Source organism: Helicoverpa armigera, chromosome 19, assembly GCF_030705265.1.
Source record: "Helicoverpa armigera isolate CAAS_96S chromosome 19, ASM3070526v1, whole genome shotgun sequence".
Classification (NCBI taxonomy): domain Eukaryota; kingdom Metazoa; phylum Arthropoda; class Insecta; order Lepidoptera; family Noctuidae; genus Helicoverpa; species Helicoverpa armigera.
The window spans coordinates 9,942,454-9,962,937 of record NC_087138.1 but is presented as its reverse complement, the minus strand read 5'-3'; the positions used below and the strand labels follow the sequence as shown (position 1 = coordinate 9,962,937).

Below are 20,484 nucleotides of genomic sequence, written 5' to 3'. Positions count from 1 at the left end.
ATATTTTCATTTGGCACGATTGGTGTTTCGGTGGGCACGATAAACTGCGGGTCCCGGCTATCATTGAACATCTTTGGCAGTCGTTACGGGTAGTCAGAAGCTATTTAGTCTGACAACCGGTCCTACCTAGGAGTATTGGGTTGCCCGGGTAGCAGGTTTGAGGAAGTCAGATAGGGCAGTCGCTCCTTGTAAAAGACTGGTACTCAGCTGCATCCGGTTAGACTGGAAGTCGACTCTAACATAGTTGGAAAAAGGTTAGCTAGATGATTTGTAAGAGATTTCAATAACAATATATTTCTTTTTGGGAAGTATTTAGAATAAAATTTACGTTTGAAGAACAGGTTTTTGCTCAAATATTTTCAGTAGCATTTTATTTGCATTCTGCATGATTACAGAAGTAATAAGAATTTTTCTGACGTTTAGATTACGTAAAAGACGTCATACGGGCTATACATTAAAGATTTATCCAGGGTTATTTAAGTACGAGTATAAAACGGGTCTCAAATGTGCGTGGGTGAGGTATATGGTCCATAGGGAACATTGGTATGCTTAGTCATTTTCCGGGAATATCGAAATATACATATTTATAATACTTCATGGACTATTTTTAGACTAACTTAGTTAAGATGTCTTGAGGGACACGATGTATCAAGTATTCTAGGAAAAAGTTTGTAGATACTAGGAAGGTTTTATGTATGTCCATAGTTTTGCTAAAGATATATTATGCTAAGCTGATATGATGGCAATGAAAAGTCGCACATGTTTGCATCTTGGCACAAAAAAAATGTTTTGTAGTACAAATATTTGTGCATTCTACCTAACTTCTTATATTTTAAAGCACTGAAAATACCAAACTTCTTACTTAAAGCCCTATATATGTAGGTATGAATTTGATTTTGTCGTTTTGAAAATAGTGTTGTTTTTTAACCCAGTATGATCAAATAGCTTATATACTCCTTTTTCATAAAATTAGCCATCACATTTTGATGCAACTGACCCACATCTGAAAGTCCACGTTTAATTATAACTGTCTCTAAACTGCCTCATCATCACAGAACGTGCTCGGAGCGACTTCTAAACGATTTGTCATGACACTGTGACGTCATGACTCATAGATCCTTGTCGCCAATTAGTTTGATGTTTATTTGTTTTAATTGTTGATTGCCTTGCTAATGGAGTTCAGTAATTAGAGATAACAAGTTTTGGATAAGCTGGGTTTGGTTTTCAGTGATGTCATTATGTAGTATTAGATGTTATATGTACTTGAGAGCAAAGAATTTGGGTTAGTTAAAAGTTTGGAGATACTCATAATATTGAAATTTAAAGTTTCTTTGATGTTCTTTGAAGTGTACTATGACAAATATTCTAAGGAGTTGAAGGTCTGGGTGTTATAACATGTAGCTGTATGTAGTTTATCAGTTGCGTTAGCACCCATAACTAATATTGTCGGGACTAAACGACCGTGTGTGAAACGGTGTCCCAATTGAATCATTGTTGTATCTATTTTACCTATAAGTCGTAAATATACTACATTTACAATATTGAGGATTAGGACAGTCTGAATCAAGCAGTGAAATTCGGTTTTCTAAATCATTTTTAGTAGGTTGTCACAATAACTAAGTTTTCAATATTCCGAAAGCCCAATATACCCTTCAGTTTTTAAAAGGTTTGTCCCACTTGCGTATCATAACTTGTTTTCAGACACAACTTTGCACTTATCGATAAATAACTTAGGTCTAGAATAAAATTTTATCGAAACACTTATAAATTACATTCAAAACTATAAAATCGTAATAAAACTTTATAATTTGATTTAGGCTTTGATCAAACTTTGTAAATTGAATCCTTTTAATGTTTATCTTTGCAAAGAATATTATCTTTCAGATCGGTATTACTTCTGTGAAAATTTTGAAAGGGTTGTCAAAATCAAAATCAAAATCAAAATCTTTTTATTTCACATAGGCCTTTGCAGGCACCTATGAAACGTCACATTAGTTGCACGGTTCCAAAAAGTTGGTCTCATGGAGAAGAACCGGCAAGAAACTCCATAGATACTCTTTTTAAAAAGTAATATAGTCACAGTACAAACAGTCTATTACATAACAATAGTAAGCTCACAGAATTATACAATGCAAGAAAGTTAAACTGTAAATCTATACAATGCAAAGGGAGAAGAAAAAGTCGTTTAATTGCCAGGGAAGCCACACATGGAGTCACACAGATGAGTTATCGCCATATAATATCTTTATCGTCAACAAAGTCTTGAATTTTATAATAAGCTTTTTTAATTAGGGTGGATTTTAAAGTGTTCTTAAATTTTATATCCGTGAGATCGGTTACACACTTAGGCAGCTTGTTGTAAAAACGGACACAATTCCCTAAAAACGATTTATTCGATTTCGTTAATCTGAATCTCGGAACTACTAGCTTGTGTTTGTTTCTTGTATTAATGGAATGTATATCACTTTTAACACTAAATTGATTTAAGTTTTTGCGTACGAACATTATATTTTCTAGTATATAAAGAGAAGGTAGTGTCAGTATGTCAATTTCTTTAAATAATTCTCTTAATGACTCGCGAGGGCCGAGGCCATAAATTGCACGAACTGCCCTTTTCTGGAGAACGAAGATTGAGTTTACGTCAGCCGCTGCCCCCCACAGTAAAATGCCATAGGACATAATGCAATGGAAGTAAGCGAAATACACGAGCCTAGCAGTAGCAACGTCAGTAATCTGTCTTATTTTTCTGACTGCATAAGCTGCGGAACTCAGCCTCTTTGACAGTGCTGAGATGTGGGCACCCCATTGCAATTTAGAGTCAATGGTGATGCCCAGGAAGACGGTTTGACTAATAACATCTAGTTTATTATCGTCCAGAACGATATTGAGCCCTACTGGTGTTACATTAGGTAAAGAGAATTTAATGCATTTCGTTTTGGAAGAATTAAGAAGCAAGTTATTCGCGGCAAACCACTTGCTCAGAGTAACCAAGCTATCGTTTACGTCTATAGGACTAGATTCCTTTCTGTTAATTTTGAAGAAGTTGTAATTTGAAGGGCAGATTATTTCTGTAGGATTTTGAAATAAAATACATAGGAACTTTAAAATAAATAACCGTAAGTTTCTTCATTGATTTATCTATGCTTTAACTCATTCGCCATGTCATATAGCTGCGGGCTTTAATTGAAATACCGAGCACACTTATTTAGCTCCATTCGTCAACACATGACCATTGAAATGAACCATAAAAATTCTGACAACTTGTCGACCACTTTGTTCATATCTGGGTTTTGGACAGCTTTATTGTAATGTTTATAGAAAATGCATATACTACTGATATTCAGAAACATTTATCTAGATTGAGAGCTCGTCAATTTTAAGAGAAAACTGTTTCAATGAAGATGGGAAAGAGTAGGCGGAAAATTAATACGCCTTTAAAAGCTATTGTTAATAACATCATTTTAACTTAAAACAAAAACCCATTGAACATTACCACGTCTTAGCTTTTAAGCATCTTCACCATTAATTTCACCATAAATCAAATTTAGGCTAATTAAAAACCGCCCACTTCCCATGATATTTCTACACCCACTGATGTAAGCTTGGTTCACAATACAGTGTCATCTAAGACAACGGAGGAAGGAATAATGAGCGGAGATACTGTAAGTTAGGTAGGTTAGACGCCTTCTTATATGTAGTACGCGTGTTCAGTTACTAGAACTAACGAGGCGTTCGGGTCCCTTTAAATCAAGACGAATATGTATTTTTTTTTCTTTCTTGGTTTGGTGGTCCGGAGATGCCATATAAAGACAGGTAGATCGGATGCCTTCTTATAGGTAGTAGACGTGATCAGTTACTAACGGGGCGTTCTGGTTCCTTGTCAAATCAATACAGTTTTGACGGATTGGTTTTTAGAAATGGGTGGATTCCTTAAAAGGTATGTAGTCTTGCCCGTTCTTCTCCATAGGAAGCTACTTTTGGAATGGGCAACCCGGCAACCAGAATCAACCTTATTTATATTTTTTGACATTTATAAGTGCTTGTAAAGGCCTAAATGAAATAAATGATTTGACTTTGACTTTGACGAGCGGAGCCAGTATCGTTTTTTGTCTATCGAACACAAGCATTTTGGCTCGCTTCTTAGGAGAGTTTGGTTATGACATCTCCGCTAGTAATTTTGTCCTCCATGTCTAAAATCAACGTGGGCTGTAATGCTGGCGTGAAGGAAATTAAGTGGGATCTAAACTGACGGGATTAGCAGCTGACGAGGGTAGCAGATGCACCTGTGACTCTTTAAGAACGTGGATTTTGGGAGCTGGAAGAGACTGCTTTGTAACATTGCAGTGGTTGGTAGAGGGAATGTTAGTTAAAGGTGTTGTAAGAAGATAGATTAATGTGTATGAACGGTACTCAACATATTAACAGTGTTTGGATTTTTATAATAATAATGTAGTGTTAAAGGATATGAAGTAGTGCCAGAACTGTCTGAGAGTAATGTCAAAGTGCAGAAGAAAAATCAGTAACGCTGACCCCTTCACTATACAGGATTAAAACGCAAACGGGATTGATTCTAAACATTATTTACATAAATGCTAATTGAAATACGCCATCGTTCCAAATAATAAATAAGTAACTTGTTTTATCCCAAAAACGAAAACTACATTTTAACAATCATTTTTAAAAGATCTCATCCAGCGTCCCTAACTCTTTAACTAAAGTAAATATGCTTGACCCATATTTCCATACTCCGTGAATCAGTTTACAGTCTCTGACTTGTGTCTGAAACGACGCTGTTTTAATGTAATTTATGAGGAATTAATTTATTAATTTAACTTTAACATTTTCACACTCAATTTCTCGTAAAGAGCGAATAGAATTTTAATTAGAATGCTCCCTGGAGCTTGCGTGAACAGAATTTTGTTGGTTAAAAATTATATGAGCTTTATGAAACTACGAGTTTTAGATTAATTACTACATTTTTTAAAAGTAACTGGTTTGGATTTGTTTTTATGAACATTGTTAATTAGGAATTTTGTGTCAAAAGAAAACTAAACTATATGTATAATTGCTTCAGTTGTCATCACCATGTACTCGTGTAAGTTCAGAAAATAATTGCATTTAAAAAGACCTACTCTGCCTGACTCGGGACTCGAACCCAAGACTAACCGTCGGTTGTCATGCTCCACCATATCGTCCCAGTCTCTGAACTTAATCCAGGTACCTAATTACTTTCCAAAAAGTCTTCGCAGTTCTTTCCTGAATTCTAAGAACTTTCCACGAACCCTACTTTTGTGTTTCTTTTTAAGTAATCATCCACTTTCATCAAATGTTTCGCAAAGTTTGTTAGAAGCATGGAGAACAAAATGACTAACGGAGGTGCCATAACGGACAATCGCCTAAGAAAGTAGCGCGCCAACCCTATACGCCTTCTTTGGAGCCGACCATTTCTTTGATACCAAAAATCGCTGATAGATGTCTTGAAAAACCCGAACGCCTCGTTAGTTCACTCGTAACTGATCGTTTTGGTCATATCCAGCTTGGCCTGGAAGAAGGCGCCTGACCTACCTACATTATAGCATCTCCGCTCATTTCCTTACTCCGTAGTTAGAACACAATCTGGTGTGCCGTAGCCCTAACCAAGTTGTTGACAAGTTCATGTCAGATATGAAGACAGGTTGATAGGTATCTCCCTGAGGCTACAAAGGTTAAACCATTTCGTGTCCGCATGAGTGAGTTGAGGAGAGCTCTTAAAATACATGCATGTTGAGAAGCCAGAATGCTTATTACCATGTGGCTTTTTAATGCTATTGCTTTAGAAATTTTCTTGGCTGCTATTGGTTATCAAGAAAGGAAAATAAATCGTTTTTTTTTTTCACATTGAACATTTCTATGGAAATCGTCATCTATAGGAGATGTGATCCAGCTTTTTCTTTCTCTGTGTTTTTTGATTGCCAAACAAAATATATTGTATATAACAGACTGATGATAGATACTTTTTATCTAGAATTATATTGGCACCATGATACCTGGAATGAATTAAGGGTTTGCCGTTAAGAAGAACCAAATTTAATCGTGCGGTGCACACAGTAAGAATTTGCAAAGACGAGATTAGCCTTAATGCGACTTCAGATTCTTATTATAAATTACCAGACTTCATATTATAAAAGTCCTCTCAAGCAAATCGAATAGGCACACAAAACCACACATTAACAAACTAATATTCTCTTGACCAGTTTGATCCCTCAATACTAAGATTAATAACGTCGGTCGTATCGATCCTAAGAGCCCTAAGGACAGCCCTAAGGACCAGTGTCAGGGTCAAGGTCAGTTGCCTTTTGTATTTACTCTATCACTATGCGGTCCTCGTGGTTATAATAATTACATCTTAGATTTTGTACGTCTGGGTCTTCGGGTGGTCAGCCTGCCGTAATATTTGCATTTTATTTGAAAATGTCTCTTGAATTTAGAGTTGAAGAAGAAAATAGGATGGATGATAAATGGTAAATGAAAATAATCTTTAAAGTGTCATACTAGTATAGACTAGTCATTAATTTGATGGCTTTAAAAAGATAGAATCTATAAGCTTACCATATCAAATCAAAAATCATTTATTCCAAGTTGGCTGAAAACATGAGGCAGCCGCCGAAAACGTCCACTCTTCACCACTTACTGTGTTGTGTTTAAATTGCGACCGTCACAAAGTTTAGTAAAATAAATGTAAAAACGTATGCAGGAACAAATTACCAAAAATGGTGATACACTCTTAAAACGGCGATCAGGACCACAAATATCAAAGTATCATAATTAATTTTCACCACTATTTTATTGATACAACCGATGAAAAATGACCACCCCCATTCCCACACAAAAACACGTCAAAAAGACAAACAATTTTACTTTACATTCTTATTTACAGCATTCCCACAATATTCCTAGATACAAATGTACTGGCTTCGTGCCAATGTTGAAGCTAAAAACGTGGCTTACTTCGTGCAAATGTCCTCAGCAAATTGGGGGAGACGCCCTGAGCCTCAGTGATTGATATCCTCCCGAAACAGCCGTGATACTCGCTTTTGTACAGAATTAGGCAAGACTTTTTCATATTGAACCTGTCTTTTGTTTTTGGGGAGAAACAAAAATCGTTTTTGAAGAAGACTTTGGTCTGAAAGGGTTGTTGCTTTGTGATCGTGTACCAAGTTTAAAAGTGCCAGGATTAGACGTTGGTGCAATTATTTTTGAATAGATGATGTAACTGCATAACTAAACATTTATAAATATACCATAGCTGCTATTGTATGTATACGCCCTGTGAATAAAGACGAAAAAAACAAAATATTGCATAAACGTAAAAATTGATATTTAAAACTACTGGACCAAATAAAATTCAAGACGAGTCCATTAATGGAAAGCTAGCTATTATTCCTAAAAGCTATGTTTAGTGTTCATAAAGTGCTCCATACATTTCATGGACCATGTAGGTATATAGTGTATTATTACCTTTTTTTTAACCAAACTCAAATTATGATTTATGACTTCACTCTAATTGGAATTGGCTGCAAGAGTGCAATCAGGATTTCAAGTGACGATTTCTAAATAAATCAGGGTAGGAAAGCAAAAATTCTGATCCGAAACCGGCATAGCACTTGCCAAAACCGGCCAGGGCTGCACCAAAGCGGATTATACCGGATGATACTGGATTCGGACCGGACCAAACCGACCGTTGTTGGAAAAAGCAGTAAATGATTTAAAGAATCATGTGCATTGCGCATAGTCGTTAGTTATAAATTATTTATTCAACAGAACATCGAAGGGGTATTACTCGTACTAACAATCATCTAATTAAAACTGTATAATAAATCACTCTATCTATAGGTAAAGTCCATCACAATAAATCTTCAGTAATTTTTGAGATTATCGCACAGACTGACAGACTTGACAATAGCCATTAACGTATTTACCTACTAATAACAAAACAAACACAGAATGTAACCATTAATACTCTTGTTTTTCTTCACAACACCAGGTAAAGGAAAATAGCTCATTTCTTACAAAAACATTGAATAGGTGACTGTACCACAAACAACTTAAGTACGAAGATAATATTACTTTCCTGTTATCAGCAGAAAACAAATAATTGTCCTATTTGTATACAATCAATTTGTGTTATGTTTTTCGGGATATAAAGAAAACGGGGAAAGGAACGCTGAAACTATCCTTTGCACGTTTCTGATTCTGATACGTTTCTGATACTCTTTTGCGCTAAAACGAAAGAATAGATTTTAATGAAACTTGACAGTAAAAGAGCTTGTCTGTCAGGTTGATGGGGCATTTTTAACCATGAAAGAGTTCGCTCGGGACGCGAGTGATACTGCGCGGTCATACCAACATAATAAATAGATTTTTTTTTTATTGTTTATTTGTTTGTACTCTAAAGGCTCCGAAACTACTGAACTGATTTGAAAAAATGTTTCACTGTATGTAAGCTACGCTCTTCCATAGTAAACTAGGTTATATTTTATCTCGGTACGGGCAGAAGTGCTGTCGGGACCCGGGTAAAACCGGTGGTAGAAGCTAGTTTCATCTAAAAATATAACTCTCAAGAACCTCAAGGCCCCTTATAATGTCATATATTTAGTGCCTACTTAACACTTTCATAGTTAGACGTAAAAGGCACTTACGGACCGAGACGACGAAATTAGCTAAAACGAGTTCGTGTAACGATGCCTTTATGTCCCTGTTTGTTTTGCCCAATGGAGGAAAGAGTGAAGGTGCTCTTTTTACCGATCTCTAAAAAAGGAGGTTCTCAGTTTCACCAGTGCCTATATGTTTGGGAGTGATTCATATATCTCGTGATTCGCTGCACTTTTCAGCATAATATTTGTCAGACTTAGCAGAAGGACACATCTTTATCGAATTAAATAAAACTCAACATGAAAAACTTTTTTGGTAAGCAGTAGCTACGGAAACTGTAGTATGACAGAAGATATAAAATGTTGTAGCTGAGCTTAAAGAAATCCCGAAAATAATAACTCCAAAATTGATTAAAACTTTAACATATCTCCATACTCGGGAATCTAAATATTAATATTCAGTATTTGGTACACGTCGCAACACATCAAAGAGCTGGATACTCAAAGAAACCATAAATCCCGTCAAAGTACGTCGTCTTCCATTTAAGCATGCAGTGCATAACTGAATGGTACAAGTTATCAACTTCAGAACGTAGGTATGGAAACATAATAGGTACATAATCACTAACGTCATTGTCTTGGTAGGTAAATACTAGAACGGAAAGATCAGTCTCCAAACTACTTTTATCTATCCCGTTCTTAATTATTAATATTAGTTCCGTTCCACCATGAATGCGTAACCAAAAAAAAAACAACAATTCCCTTTGACGATACGTGTCATATAAATTATATTTCAATTATTATTCATCCCAATGGTATTATTCTATACGTAACAATCTTAACATTCCAAAACAAAAGAGGGTAATATACCCACAAACAAAGGTTTACATCAAATTCTTTGGATTCTTACAAACTTAAATACCTACATATACTTAATAAAGGATCTAAACCACCCTTCGCAACCCACATTTGTATCGAAAATACATCGGCATATAACAAAATACTTCCCTTTTTTATCAACTTACGGAAGTTCAATCCAGTGAGGAAAAGGCTTGGTTTCCGAAACCGATCTAATATTCAAAGCGATATTGTCGTATTGTGACAATTTAACATGTCTAACCATCCCTACTACTATCACAAATGTGAAAGTAACTCTGTCTGTCTGTCTGTTACGCTTTCACGTCTAAACCACTGAACTGATTTTAATAAAATTTGGTACAGAGATAGAGTTGACCTTAAGAAAGAACATAGGATAGTTTTTACCCCGGATATTCGAATAATTCTCTTAGAAACGCGATATAACCTAACTGTTGAGAACATCACTACGCCCGGGCGACCGCGGGCGGAGCCGCGGGCGCAGGGGGGCGCTCGATCAGCTGGCGCGCGCGCCGGCCGTCACAAGAAGCACTGCGTCATCGTCCACCGTACCGAGCGCGCACTTACTTCATTTCTTATAATTGTTAATTCCGTCATTCCTAAGTGTTGTAATTTATACAGTCCACTATTATACTTATTAGCTACGAAGTTACTGGAGTTTTGTTCTACCAACACCCGTAGGATATTCCACAATTTCCGTTTATGGTCCTTCGCAATAACGACAGAAGAAGTAACGGCCAGTTCCAGCCACGTAGGAGTGACAAGCGGATTTTCAAATTCAAGAAAAATAACGGCCGTTGGAAAAATACTGGTGATCAAGAGGTCTTCTCGCCCTTCGTGCGTGCCTGGTTCCAGTTTACGGTCATCATAAGCGCCGCCTTTCGGGAAGAAAAAACTTGTCGGAGCGAATACAGTTCGTCAGTGGTCATCATAGCTGGGTCATCGCAACATAGCAGCCGAGCAGAGCCCAAGAACATCGCGAGCAAGAAGACGTTCGGTTTGGAATCGCAGTCAAAGGATTTCGTGAGATCTTTCCATATTCTTATTAACATTATTTTTCATGCTAACATCATCTAAATTTCCAGTAGTGTTCAGATAGTGCATTAGATCATAGAATCATACATAATTGTCTAGTGAATATTAGTAAAATAGCAGATGCATGACTAGTTACATAGTTGTGTTTTGGTTTTTCTCGTTTACCCACTTAAAATAAAAATAAAATCATTGTCATTATTGAGTAGTTTTCCATAATCATAGAATATTGTGATTCATGTTTATTTCTTGTTTACAGTAGTTAACGCACTACGCATGGGTAGGCATTAATGTGATCTTTATTATATTTTCAACTTTCAAACGCCTAATGGTTGGTAATTAGCAACGCTCATTCGAACAGCTGTGCTTTGCGATTGATTACAGGCGCATTTACACTAAAATAGTTAACAGCTTTGTCCCATTTTTCAGCACTTATTTGCTATTCTATTTTAGATATCTTCATTCTTCTTCTGTACCTTCTTTAGTGCATAAGGCTTGCCTCCGATTTAGCCATGACTGAAGAAATTAAAATTAAAGAGCTTACGAAAAAACGCGCCTCAATAAAATCACAGCTTACTCAGTTCACATCCTTCTTAAATGTCTCTAAGTCTTGCGACCAACTTAGTGAGGAACAGCTTGTTGAGTTGGAGCTTAGAGTTGACAAAATGGTTACAGTATATGCTACCTATGATCAATTACAGGGTCAATTGGAGTGCCTGTCGGCAAAGCCAGACGAGCAATTCACCGAAAGGGAGCAATTTGAAGCGATCTACTACAAGCAACTAGCATCTGCTCGTGCCCTTCTGACACAGCACCGCACACAACTCGCGAATAAGGTAAGCTCCAATGATCTTTCTGTGGTTGCTAGACGTAGTAATGTTAGGTTACCTAAAATTAATTTACCTCACTTTAGCGGCGGCTACAAGGATTGGCTGGAGTTTAAAGATATTTATGTCTCGCTAATTCATGAGGACAATACTATTGATAATATAAATAAATTTCCTTATTTACGTTCGTCACTTAGCGGCACTGCATCACTTGTAATTAAAAGTCTAGATTTTAGGGGAGACAATTACAATACGGCTTGGCAATTACTGTGTGAGAGGTTCGATAACAAACAAATGTTAATAGACAAGCATATTCAGGCTTTGTTCAACGTGGAAACTCTTCAAAAAGAAAGTAGTCAGGGCTTGCGACAAGTTGTCGATATAACTAATAAAAATTTGCGTTCACTGGCAACACTGGGCGTTCTGTTGGCGTGCCACAGGGTGGCGTTTTATCTCCTTTACTCTTCGCGATATTTATTAATTCTATTTCCAAAAATCTCATTTCTTCCTACCACCTTTATGCTGATGATTTGCAAATTTATAGCCAAGCTGCATTTTCGGACTTGGCAGATGCAATCGCTAATATTAACACCGACTTGGCTACAATTTGCGAGTGGAGTGAAACTTACGGTCTCAAGGTCAATCCAGCAAAAACTCAGGCCATTGTAGTTGGTAGCTCTAGATTCGTTCAAAGGATTGACTGGCCGCAACTTCCTCATATTTCTTTTGGTGGCACTGCCATTTCAATTAGGGACAAGGTTAAAAATCTAGGGATTCTCATTGACAAAAATTTATCGTGGGGTCCCCAACTACAAGAAATTAGCCGGAAAGTGTTTGCATCTGTCAGGTCCTTGAGGAGATTGCGAAACTTTCTCCCGACTGCCACCAAAACTGCGCTTGCACAATCCCTCCTGCTTCCAATCCTTGATTATGCTGATGTCAGTTATCTTGATCTCACTGAGGCACAGCTTGATAAACTTGAGCGACTTCAAAATGTTTGTATTAGATTTATATTTGGCTTGCGCAAATATGATCATATTTCTGAATTCCGTTCAAAACTCAAGTGGCTTCCTATACGTCTTCGCCGGAATACTCATATCCTGTCTTTACTGTACAACATTTTGTTCAATCCAAAAAACCCGTCCTATCTCAAAGAACGTTTTAAGTTCCTTAATGACACACATACAAAATATCTAAGGTCATCTGAGAATTTGAGACTAGAGATGGCAATGCATTCCACTAACTTCTTTGATAAATCCTTTACCGTTCAAGCTGTGCGGTTGTGGAATGCGTTGCCCGTAACAATAAGGCAGGCTCAATCTTCAGCAGTCTTCAAGAACCTGGTAAAAAAACACTACCTTTCTAATTTGTAATTGGGTATAATACCATACTGTTGCAGACTATTGTCAAGTTTAATTGGCAACTTTAAAAATATATCATATATATATACATATTTCTGTTATATTTATCTATTATATTTATAAATATATATATATATATTTATTTATTATATTTTATCTGTTATTGTTTTATGTATTAATATTATATATACATAGTGCACCAAAACTACCTGCGATATGGTTATGTCCTTTTTTTTACAATCCATCCAAAGGTTGTCTGTAAGAGATCGCTTTTAGCGATAAGACCGCCCATTGTGTCACCGACTTCAAAATTTTTGTTTGTTCTTGTTATTTTTTTAATTGGTGTGCATAATAAAGAATATATCTATCTATCTATCTATCTGGGATTAAAAGTTGATTATTGGGATCAATTAATTATTTATTTGATGGCATCAAAATTGGATTCAGTCACAAGCAGGGAGTGGGGAGAGCATAAAAACTCTCTAACAGAGTTACCCACTCTAGAAACATTTACAAAATTTATTTCTAACCGTTGCAATTTTTTAGAAACTCTGGAGGAAACAAATCGTTTAAAACAGAAACCAGAACATACGCATGGTAAGGCAAAGAGCTTCTCTGTAGTGACAAATAAGGTTAAATTTAATATTTCATGTCCTCTTTGTAAAAAAGATCACTACATATTTAACTGTGAACAGTTTAAGGCGCTTCCAGTCACCGCACGCTTAACTAAAGCAAAGGAATTTAAATTATGTTTAAATTGTTTACGTCCAGGCCATTTGGAGGCTGCTTGTCCACTTGGTCATTGCAAATACTGTAAGACTAGGCATAATACTATGTTGCATTCACATGATAATGATTCTGGTACCTTTAAAGAACACATAACTTTAGCTGGCACTAAGCATGAAATTTCATCTTGTCCTGTATTGCTTTCCACAGCGTTGGTAAGAGTCACGGACCATTTCGGGACGCCGCACAGCGCCAGAGTCTTACTCGACAATGGAAGCACGGCAAACTTCATTACCAAGGATCTTTGTGGTATGCTACATTTACCTATTCGTAGTGTAAGCTCACATGTGGCAGGAATAAACAGTCAAGTCTCTGCTGTCACACAGACTTGTACTTTGCATTTACAATCGTGCGATGAATCTTATAACGTCGACATTGATTGTTTTGTCTTGCCCAACATAACAACTCATATACCTCAAACATACATAGACTTATCTGACTTACAGCTACCGGCTGGCATTAGCCTAGCTGACCCAACCTTTAACATACCGTCCTCCATTGACATATTGGTGGGGGCTGACATATTTTGGAACGTGGTTGGTCGTAATCGCATACAGTTAGGCAGACATATGCCGACGCTCTTCGAGACTAAGCTCGGATGGCTTATATCTGGTGCCATTCCGCAAGCAAGCACGAATCACTCCATGTGTATGGTCACACACGACATGCATACTTCACACATAGATAACCCTACAGATTTATCAAGGTTCTGGGAACTTGACACTATTTCACCGAAGTTTAACTTCACGTCAGAGGAACGAGCATGTGAACAGAATTTCAACAAAACTACAAGGCGTAAGGCTGATGGTCGTTTTGTAGTCACCATTCCGTTGAAGGAGTCACCTGAAGCGTTAGGTAGCTCCTATGAAATGGCTAAACGTCGGTTCCTTTCGTTAGAGCGTAGACTCGATAGAGACCCGATACTTAAGAGTCGCTACATAGAGTTCATGCAAGAGTATGAAGCATTAGGTCATATGAGCGAAATATCTCAGCCTTCTTCATGCCCTTCTTACTTTCTCCCGCATCATGGCGTAGTTAGAGAGTCCAGTACAACGACAAAGCTACGAGTTGTCTTTGACGCGTCAGCCGTCACAACTTCCGGTAAATCGTTTAACGACATTCAAGCCATAGGCCCTCGGGTTCAGGATGACTTATTATCCATCTTATTGAGGTTTCGTCAGCACCGGTATGTCGTTACGTCAGACATCGAAAAGTTCTTTAGACAGATTGAGCTCGATAGGTCACAACGGTCGCTACAGCAAATACTATGGCGTTCTGATCCGTCATTGCCTCTTAAAACATACACACTAAACACCGTCACTTACGGTACAGCATCTGCGCCATATATCAGTACACGATGTTTGTCTCAATTAGCAAAGGAGGCAAAGTGCACACGTACACAACACTCAATACAACATGATCTTTACGTAGATGATTATTTATCAGGCGGCGACTCTATAGAGAGCACTATAGCTCTATGTAGAGACGTCACCAGCACACTTAAATCGGCACAGCTAAATTTACGGAAATGGCAGTCTAACAATGCACAAATACTACAGGCAATAACTACAAGCACACATAGTCACACATCCACACAATCCACGTCCACACAACCCACATCTACACAATCCATTTCCACACAACCACATTCAGGCACACATAATACAGTAAACTTAAGTATTGATGAACCAAGTAAAACTCTAGGTGTAAATTGGAATTATCAGCACGATTCACTTACATTCTCCATTCACATACCTGAGCATACTAATATCACGATCACAAAACGACACATTCTATCCACAATCGCGCAAATATTCGATCCGTTAGGAGTCATTACACCATGTATCATAGAAGCTAAGATAGTACTGCAAAGGTTGTGGATAGATAAGTGTTCATGGGATGATGAAGTTAACATAGATATAAAAAAACAATGGTTAAAATTCATACAAACATTACCGCAACTTAATCACCTAAGCATACCACGTTGGGTGATATGCATCAATTCAACATCAATTGAAATACATATTTTTACAGATGCTTCAGAAAAGGCATACGGAGCTTGCATATACGTTCGTTCTGTGGCTAGTGATGGTCGCATACATACACATCTTCTCACATCTAAGAGTAAAGTCTCACCGATAAAGTCGACCACAATTCCAAGGTTAGAACTTTGTGGTGCATTGCTAGGCACTCGTTTGTGCACAAAGGTATTAGAATCATTAACACTTAAACCTAATCGATGCATATTCTGGTGCGATTCTATGATTGTCTTAGGTTGGCTGTCTGCGGCACCTGCCGCACTTAAGCCGTTTGTCAGGCATAGAGTTTCGGAGATACGGGAAGGTTTTGGTGACTATACTTGGCGCTACGTGCCCACCAAGGACAACCCGGCAGATCTCGTTTCCCGCGGACTGAGTGCAGACCTTATAAGTCAATCTTCCATGTGGTGGTCAGGTCCTGCCTTCTTGCAAACAGAGTCAGCTCTTTGGCCTTCCATGCCTAACACAGATGTAAACGTAGTACTACCTGAACTAGTAAAATCACACAATAATAACAATTCATTACATATCACTAATCTTAATTCTAATAACCTATTTCTAATGTTAATTAATAATTCATCTAACTATTCACAATTAAAGCGACTATTCGCATACATATTTAGATTCGTAAACCGTTGTAGAGGGGTACATAATCATAGCATTACTCTTACTAATTCGGAGTTATTTTTCAGTGCTAACTTTATTATTCAAACAGTTCAAAAAGAAATGTTTCCTGAGGAGTATGAGATACTTTCATCTGGTAAAGATTTACCTACTAAAAATCGCCTTAAAAAATTGACACCTTTTATTGAGTCTGGTATTATTAGAGTTGGGGGAAGACTGGATAACTCCTGTTACGATTATAATGTCAAACACCCTATCATTATTTGCAGCAAGAGTCATTTTACTAAACTTATCTTTAACACTTTCCACCTACGCCTATTTCACGCTGGTCCTCAGTTACTCTTAGCCGCGGTGCGACATGAATATTGGCCTTTAGGTGGGAGAAACCTTGCCAAATCTACAGTTCATAAATGTGTAAAATGTCAGAGATTTAGTGGCAGAACAGTTCAGCCTATCATGGGCAACTTGCCTAAGGAGCGAGTTCAACTAGAGTTTCCCTTTCTAGAAACTGGCACAGACTATGCTGGGCCCATCCTTCTAGCTGACCGCAAAGGTAGAGGGTGTAGGTTAATTAAATCTTATATATGTGTTTTTGTTTGCCTAGCCACACGGGCAGTTCATCTGGAGCTTGTCTCCGACTTAACGAAACATGCATTTATTGCAGCACTGAACAGGTTTATTGCTCGTCGTGGTAAACCAAAAACCATCTTTTCCGACAACGGTACAACGTTTATTGGCACCTGTAATGAATTAGCTGACATACTTAGGCAGGACTTTTCTTCAGTCATGGCAAATACAGGTATCAACTTTTCATTTATTCCAGCGTACACCCCGCACTTCGGTGGGCTGTGGGAGTCCGCCGTCAAATCAGTTAAGCATCATTTAAGACGTATTTTAGGCTTAGCACATCTCACTTACGAAGAGATGTCAACTTGTTTGATTCAGATCGAGGCAATACTGAACTCTCGTCCCCTTACTCCTCTCTCCACAGACCCGTCAGACCTATACCCTTTAACTCCTGCTCATTTCCTTATTGGGAGGTCTCTCACATCCTTGCCGCATCCGGATCTCGTCCATCAGAACATCTCAAGCCTTAAACGCTTTCAGCGCATAGAACACCTGAAGCAACAGTTCTGGAATAGATTCTCTAACGAGTATATTTTCTACCTCCAACAGAGAACGAAGTGGACTGACTCCGACGGGGTTCTTGAGGAAGGAGCCATGGTGGTACTCAAGGAGCAACAGACTCCACCATTGATGTGGCCACTCGGTCGTATCGTACGGCTGATAGCTGGGAGAGACGGCATAAGCCGAGTAGCGGACGTGAAGACGAAGAGAGGCATAGTGCGACGCGCTTATAACACCATATGTCCTCTTCCAGTTTAATCCTTGAAGATCGTCTATCTTCAACGCCGGGAGCATGTTGAGAACATCACTACGCCCGGGCGACCGCGGGCGGAGCCGCGGGCGCAGGGGGGCGCTCGATCAGCTGGCGCGCGCGCCGGCCGTCACAAGAAGCACTGCGTCATCGTCCACCGTACCGAGCGCGCACTTACTTCATTTCTTATAATTGTTAATTCCGTCATTCCTAAGTGTTGTAATTTATACAGTCCACTATTATACTTATTAGCTACGAAGTTACTGGAGTTTTGTTCTACCAACACCCGTAGGATATTCCACAATTTCCGTTTACTAACCCTACGCGGGCGAAGCCGCGGGCGGAAGCTAGTACATTATATAGATGTTACATTTGCCATTACTAGAACATGTTCTTTTCTTCATATCCTTAGGCTGTTTTCTAACATTGTTTTGCTATTATGTCAAAAAGGGTTATTTTTATATTGTGAGAGTAAGGCATACTTTTAACCTTGAGACTTGACACATAGATACATGTATAGTGGTTCTTTGCATAATTTCTTACGCATACATGTTGAAGTTGATCAGCAGACTGAAGAAAGGTCAGGTATCTTTAGGTTTCAAAATAACTTTGCCCACTGCATTCTTCACAATAGTGAAAAGTATGAACATACAACTAATATGCGGGCGCGAGGAATTAAATAGCTGACTTAAGAATAGAAAATTAATAGGCGAGAACTGTACTCTGGTACTAAGGCCAAGCGACAGCTTCAAGCTGTCGACCGCCCGAATCAGTTGCGACTGCTCGAGCGGTTCATGTAGGTATGTGCGTCCATAGAACTCTGCAGTTCACTGTGCAGTTGCAGCCTGTAGCTGTCGCCCCTGACTGCTTCAAGCGGTCCGTGTATAACCGGCCCTACATTACATGAATACCTGTCTATTTACTATAAACCGCTACCTCTTACAACTTGATACCAAAAAATGTAATTTGAAATCGTTCTCGAAGCGATTCGGGCCGAACGATTGCTTTGTCTCGGCACATGTGCTGCGCCCATAAAATGCAAAGGCTTGCTTGTTTTGTACTATATAACATTTGTATTTTGCATTTCCCAAACCCAGTATCAGTTTTGTTTTCACTTTAATTTGATAGTTTCTGGAAAGTTCGACGGGTTTCCAGTGGAACTGGCGGTTGAAATTGTAGCGTTATGTTATTCGTTTGTTTGTTTATTGTTGGCTGCTAAATTAGATCGTTTGGTGTTTCATGAAAAGGATAAAGGTACCTACTTTCATTTTACTAGCTACTACACGATTGCAGGTTTTTGCTTTTTGTACAATTCTATTACTCGTTTTATACACAAACTCTGCCTTTAGTAATGTTGTAAGAATATGTGATGAAAATGCTTTCAAAGCTGGCCATAAAATGAAAAATAATATTGCAGAAACCTAGACCGTTTAATACACTAAAAGTCCTTTACCCACTCTATCATTTCAGAGCATTTCTGTCGCCTCCAAAAAAACAATTAAAATAAATCACGCGTAATACCACTTAATATTTCTAGCACCAAATATTTTCTTCTCTCTAATATAATTTTGAGAATTTAATAGCACGTTACGCTTACATGTTTTACGAGGTCATAAAAACACCTTCTGGCCTAAACTTGGGCCCACAGAAAACCAAGGGCGAGGATAATTGTTCTACGAAGCGCTACTAAAACTTAATAGTGAATTAAATTTATTTTTGCAAGCATTTGCGGATTTGCTAAGCTTCGTGTAACATGGCTAGTGAAGATTGGACGCTTGAGATTTAATTTAAATAAAAAATACTCGGGTTTAAGTTTAAGTATGTGTTATTTTTATTTCAATTTTCTCAAGGTTGAAAATTTGTAATATGTGTTTTTTAATGACTTAGGTTTAATCATTGATTAAATTATAATTAATTCTGATGGTGTCAGGTGAAACAGAGGTCAAACGCGAGCCTATAAGCAAAAACAAATTGAACAGAATTTTGCAGCTGCGACAGTTTTGAATTCGATCCTTATTAAAGCGTCACATTAAAACACACATTTACACCCAGACAGAAAAAAAACACCTTCATTAAAAATTCCAAAAACACTACAAAAACACTGCAAAATGTTCAACCCAAGAGCCGTCTCAAAAGTAGTCACTTTACACGCCACTGCAGTCATAACCTAAAAACCGTCTACTCTTAATTGGTGTTACACCGAGAATTACTAATCTCGAGTCTTGATGCCGCTGTTAAAAGTCAGCCTTTTTGCCAGGCCTCGCAATAAAAAAGCTATCCAGTTATCCAACTAGAGTTGTTGCTTCTAATTGTTTTATTTTCTCATCTGGTTTTGGATTGCCGTTTGCGGGTGTTCGGTTTGGTGTTGTAAGGTTATAGTGTTTTTACTTTTTTTGGCTTTTGTTTTATAGTTTTTTACTGTTTTTTCTTCATATAGCGAAAGTTCAGAACTAATTTTCTCATATATTATGTTATATTATAATATATTATGTTTTATGTTTATATACATTTTGTATTTAGTATTTTATTTTTAGTTTTGTAAAAAGATAAGTAGTTTAAGTTTGTATATATGTATAGTGTGTACATAGGATAATTTTCTCATATAACTTCCTAGTTCAAGTTGCACTGTATAATTTTTTCGCAGTCAACCTACAAAATATTGTAATCACTTCTTTTGAAAAGGGTGCAGGTATATGGACTTCTTACCGGTTCTTCTCCGTAAGATCCACTCTTTGCGACCATGCACCTAGCTATTTAAATTTCTTAGGCAGCTATAATAGGTGTATCAAATAAAAACCTTTGACTTTGGAACAGAAATGATCCGACTATTTTAATTTTCTTCATGTAAACTTTATGGTATCAGAATCCCCTAAGACATGCACTCCCCTTTCTCAACATATCAAGTAATAAAGCGTAACATAAGGAAAACCA

The 20,484-nt window shown here is 37.7% G+C and overlaps 1 protein-coding gene across 6 annotated transcripts; it reads left to right on the top strand.

The window, feature by feature from the left end:
* Positions 1-9,944: 9,944 nt before the first annotated feature.
* On the top strand, positions 9,945-17,812 carry LOC126056356 (uncharacterized). 6 transcript variants are annotated; one of them, XR_010277410.1, is made up of 4 exons: positions 9,945-11,374; positions 13,273-13,323; positions 13,663-13,761; positions 17,352-17,491. XR_010277410.1 is itself a non-coding variant. In XM_049849034.2 (3 exons), the coding sequence occupies exon 3, from the start codon at positions 13,764-13,766 to the stop codon at positions 17,559-17,561; it is 3,798 nt and encodes a 1,265-aa protein (XP_049704991.2). In that variant the 5' UTR covers positions 9,945-10,503; positions 11,240-11,374; positions 13,663-13,763; the 3' UTR covers positions 17,562-17,812. The 6 variants fall into 6 exon arrangements, 4 of the variants coding, with proteins under 4 accessions (XP_049704991.2, XP_063895508.1, XP_049704992.2 ...); XR_007512003.2 differs by lacking the exon at positions 13,273-13,323; XM_049849034.2 differs by lacking the exon at positions 13,273-13,323 and having other exon boundaries at positions 9,945-10,503; positions 11,240-11,374; positions 13,663-17,812.
* The last annotated feature ends 2,672 nt before the right edge of the window (positions 17,813-20,484 follow it).

Bases quoted from the DNA above. Each gene is read 5' to 3' on its own strand.
- LOC126056356 (XM_049849034.2), top strand. From the start codon at position 13,764: ATGCTACATTTACCTATTCGTAGTGTAAGCTCACATGTGGCAGGAATA.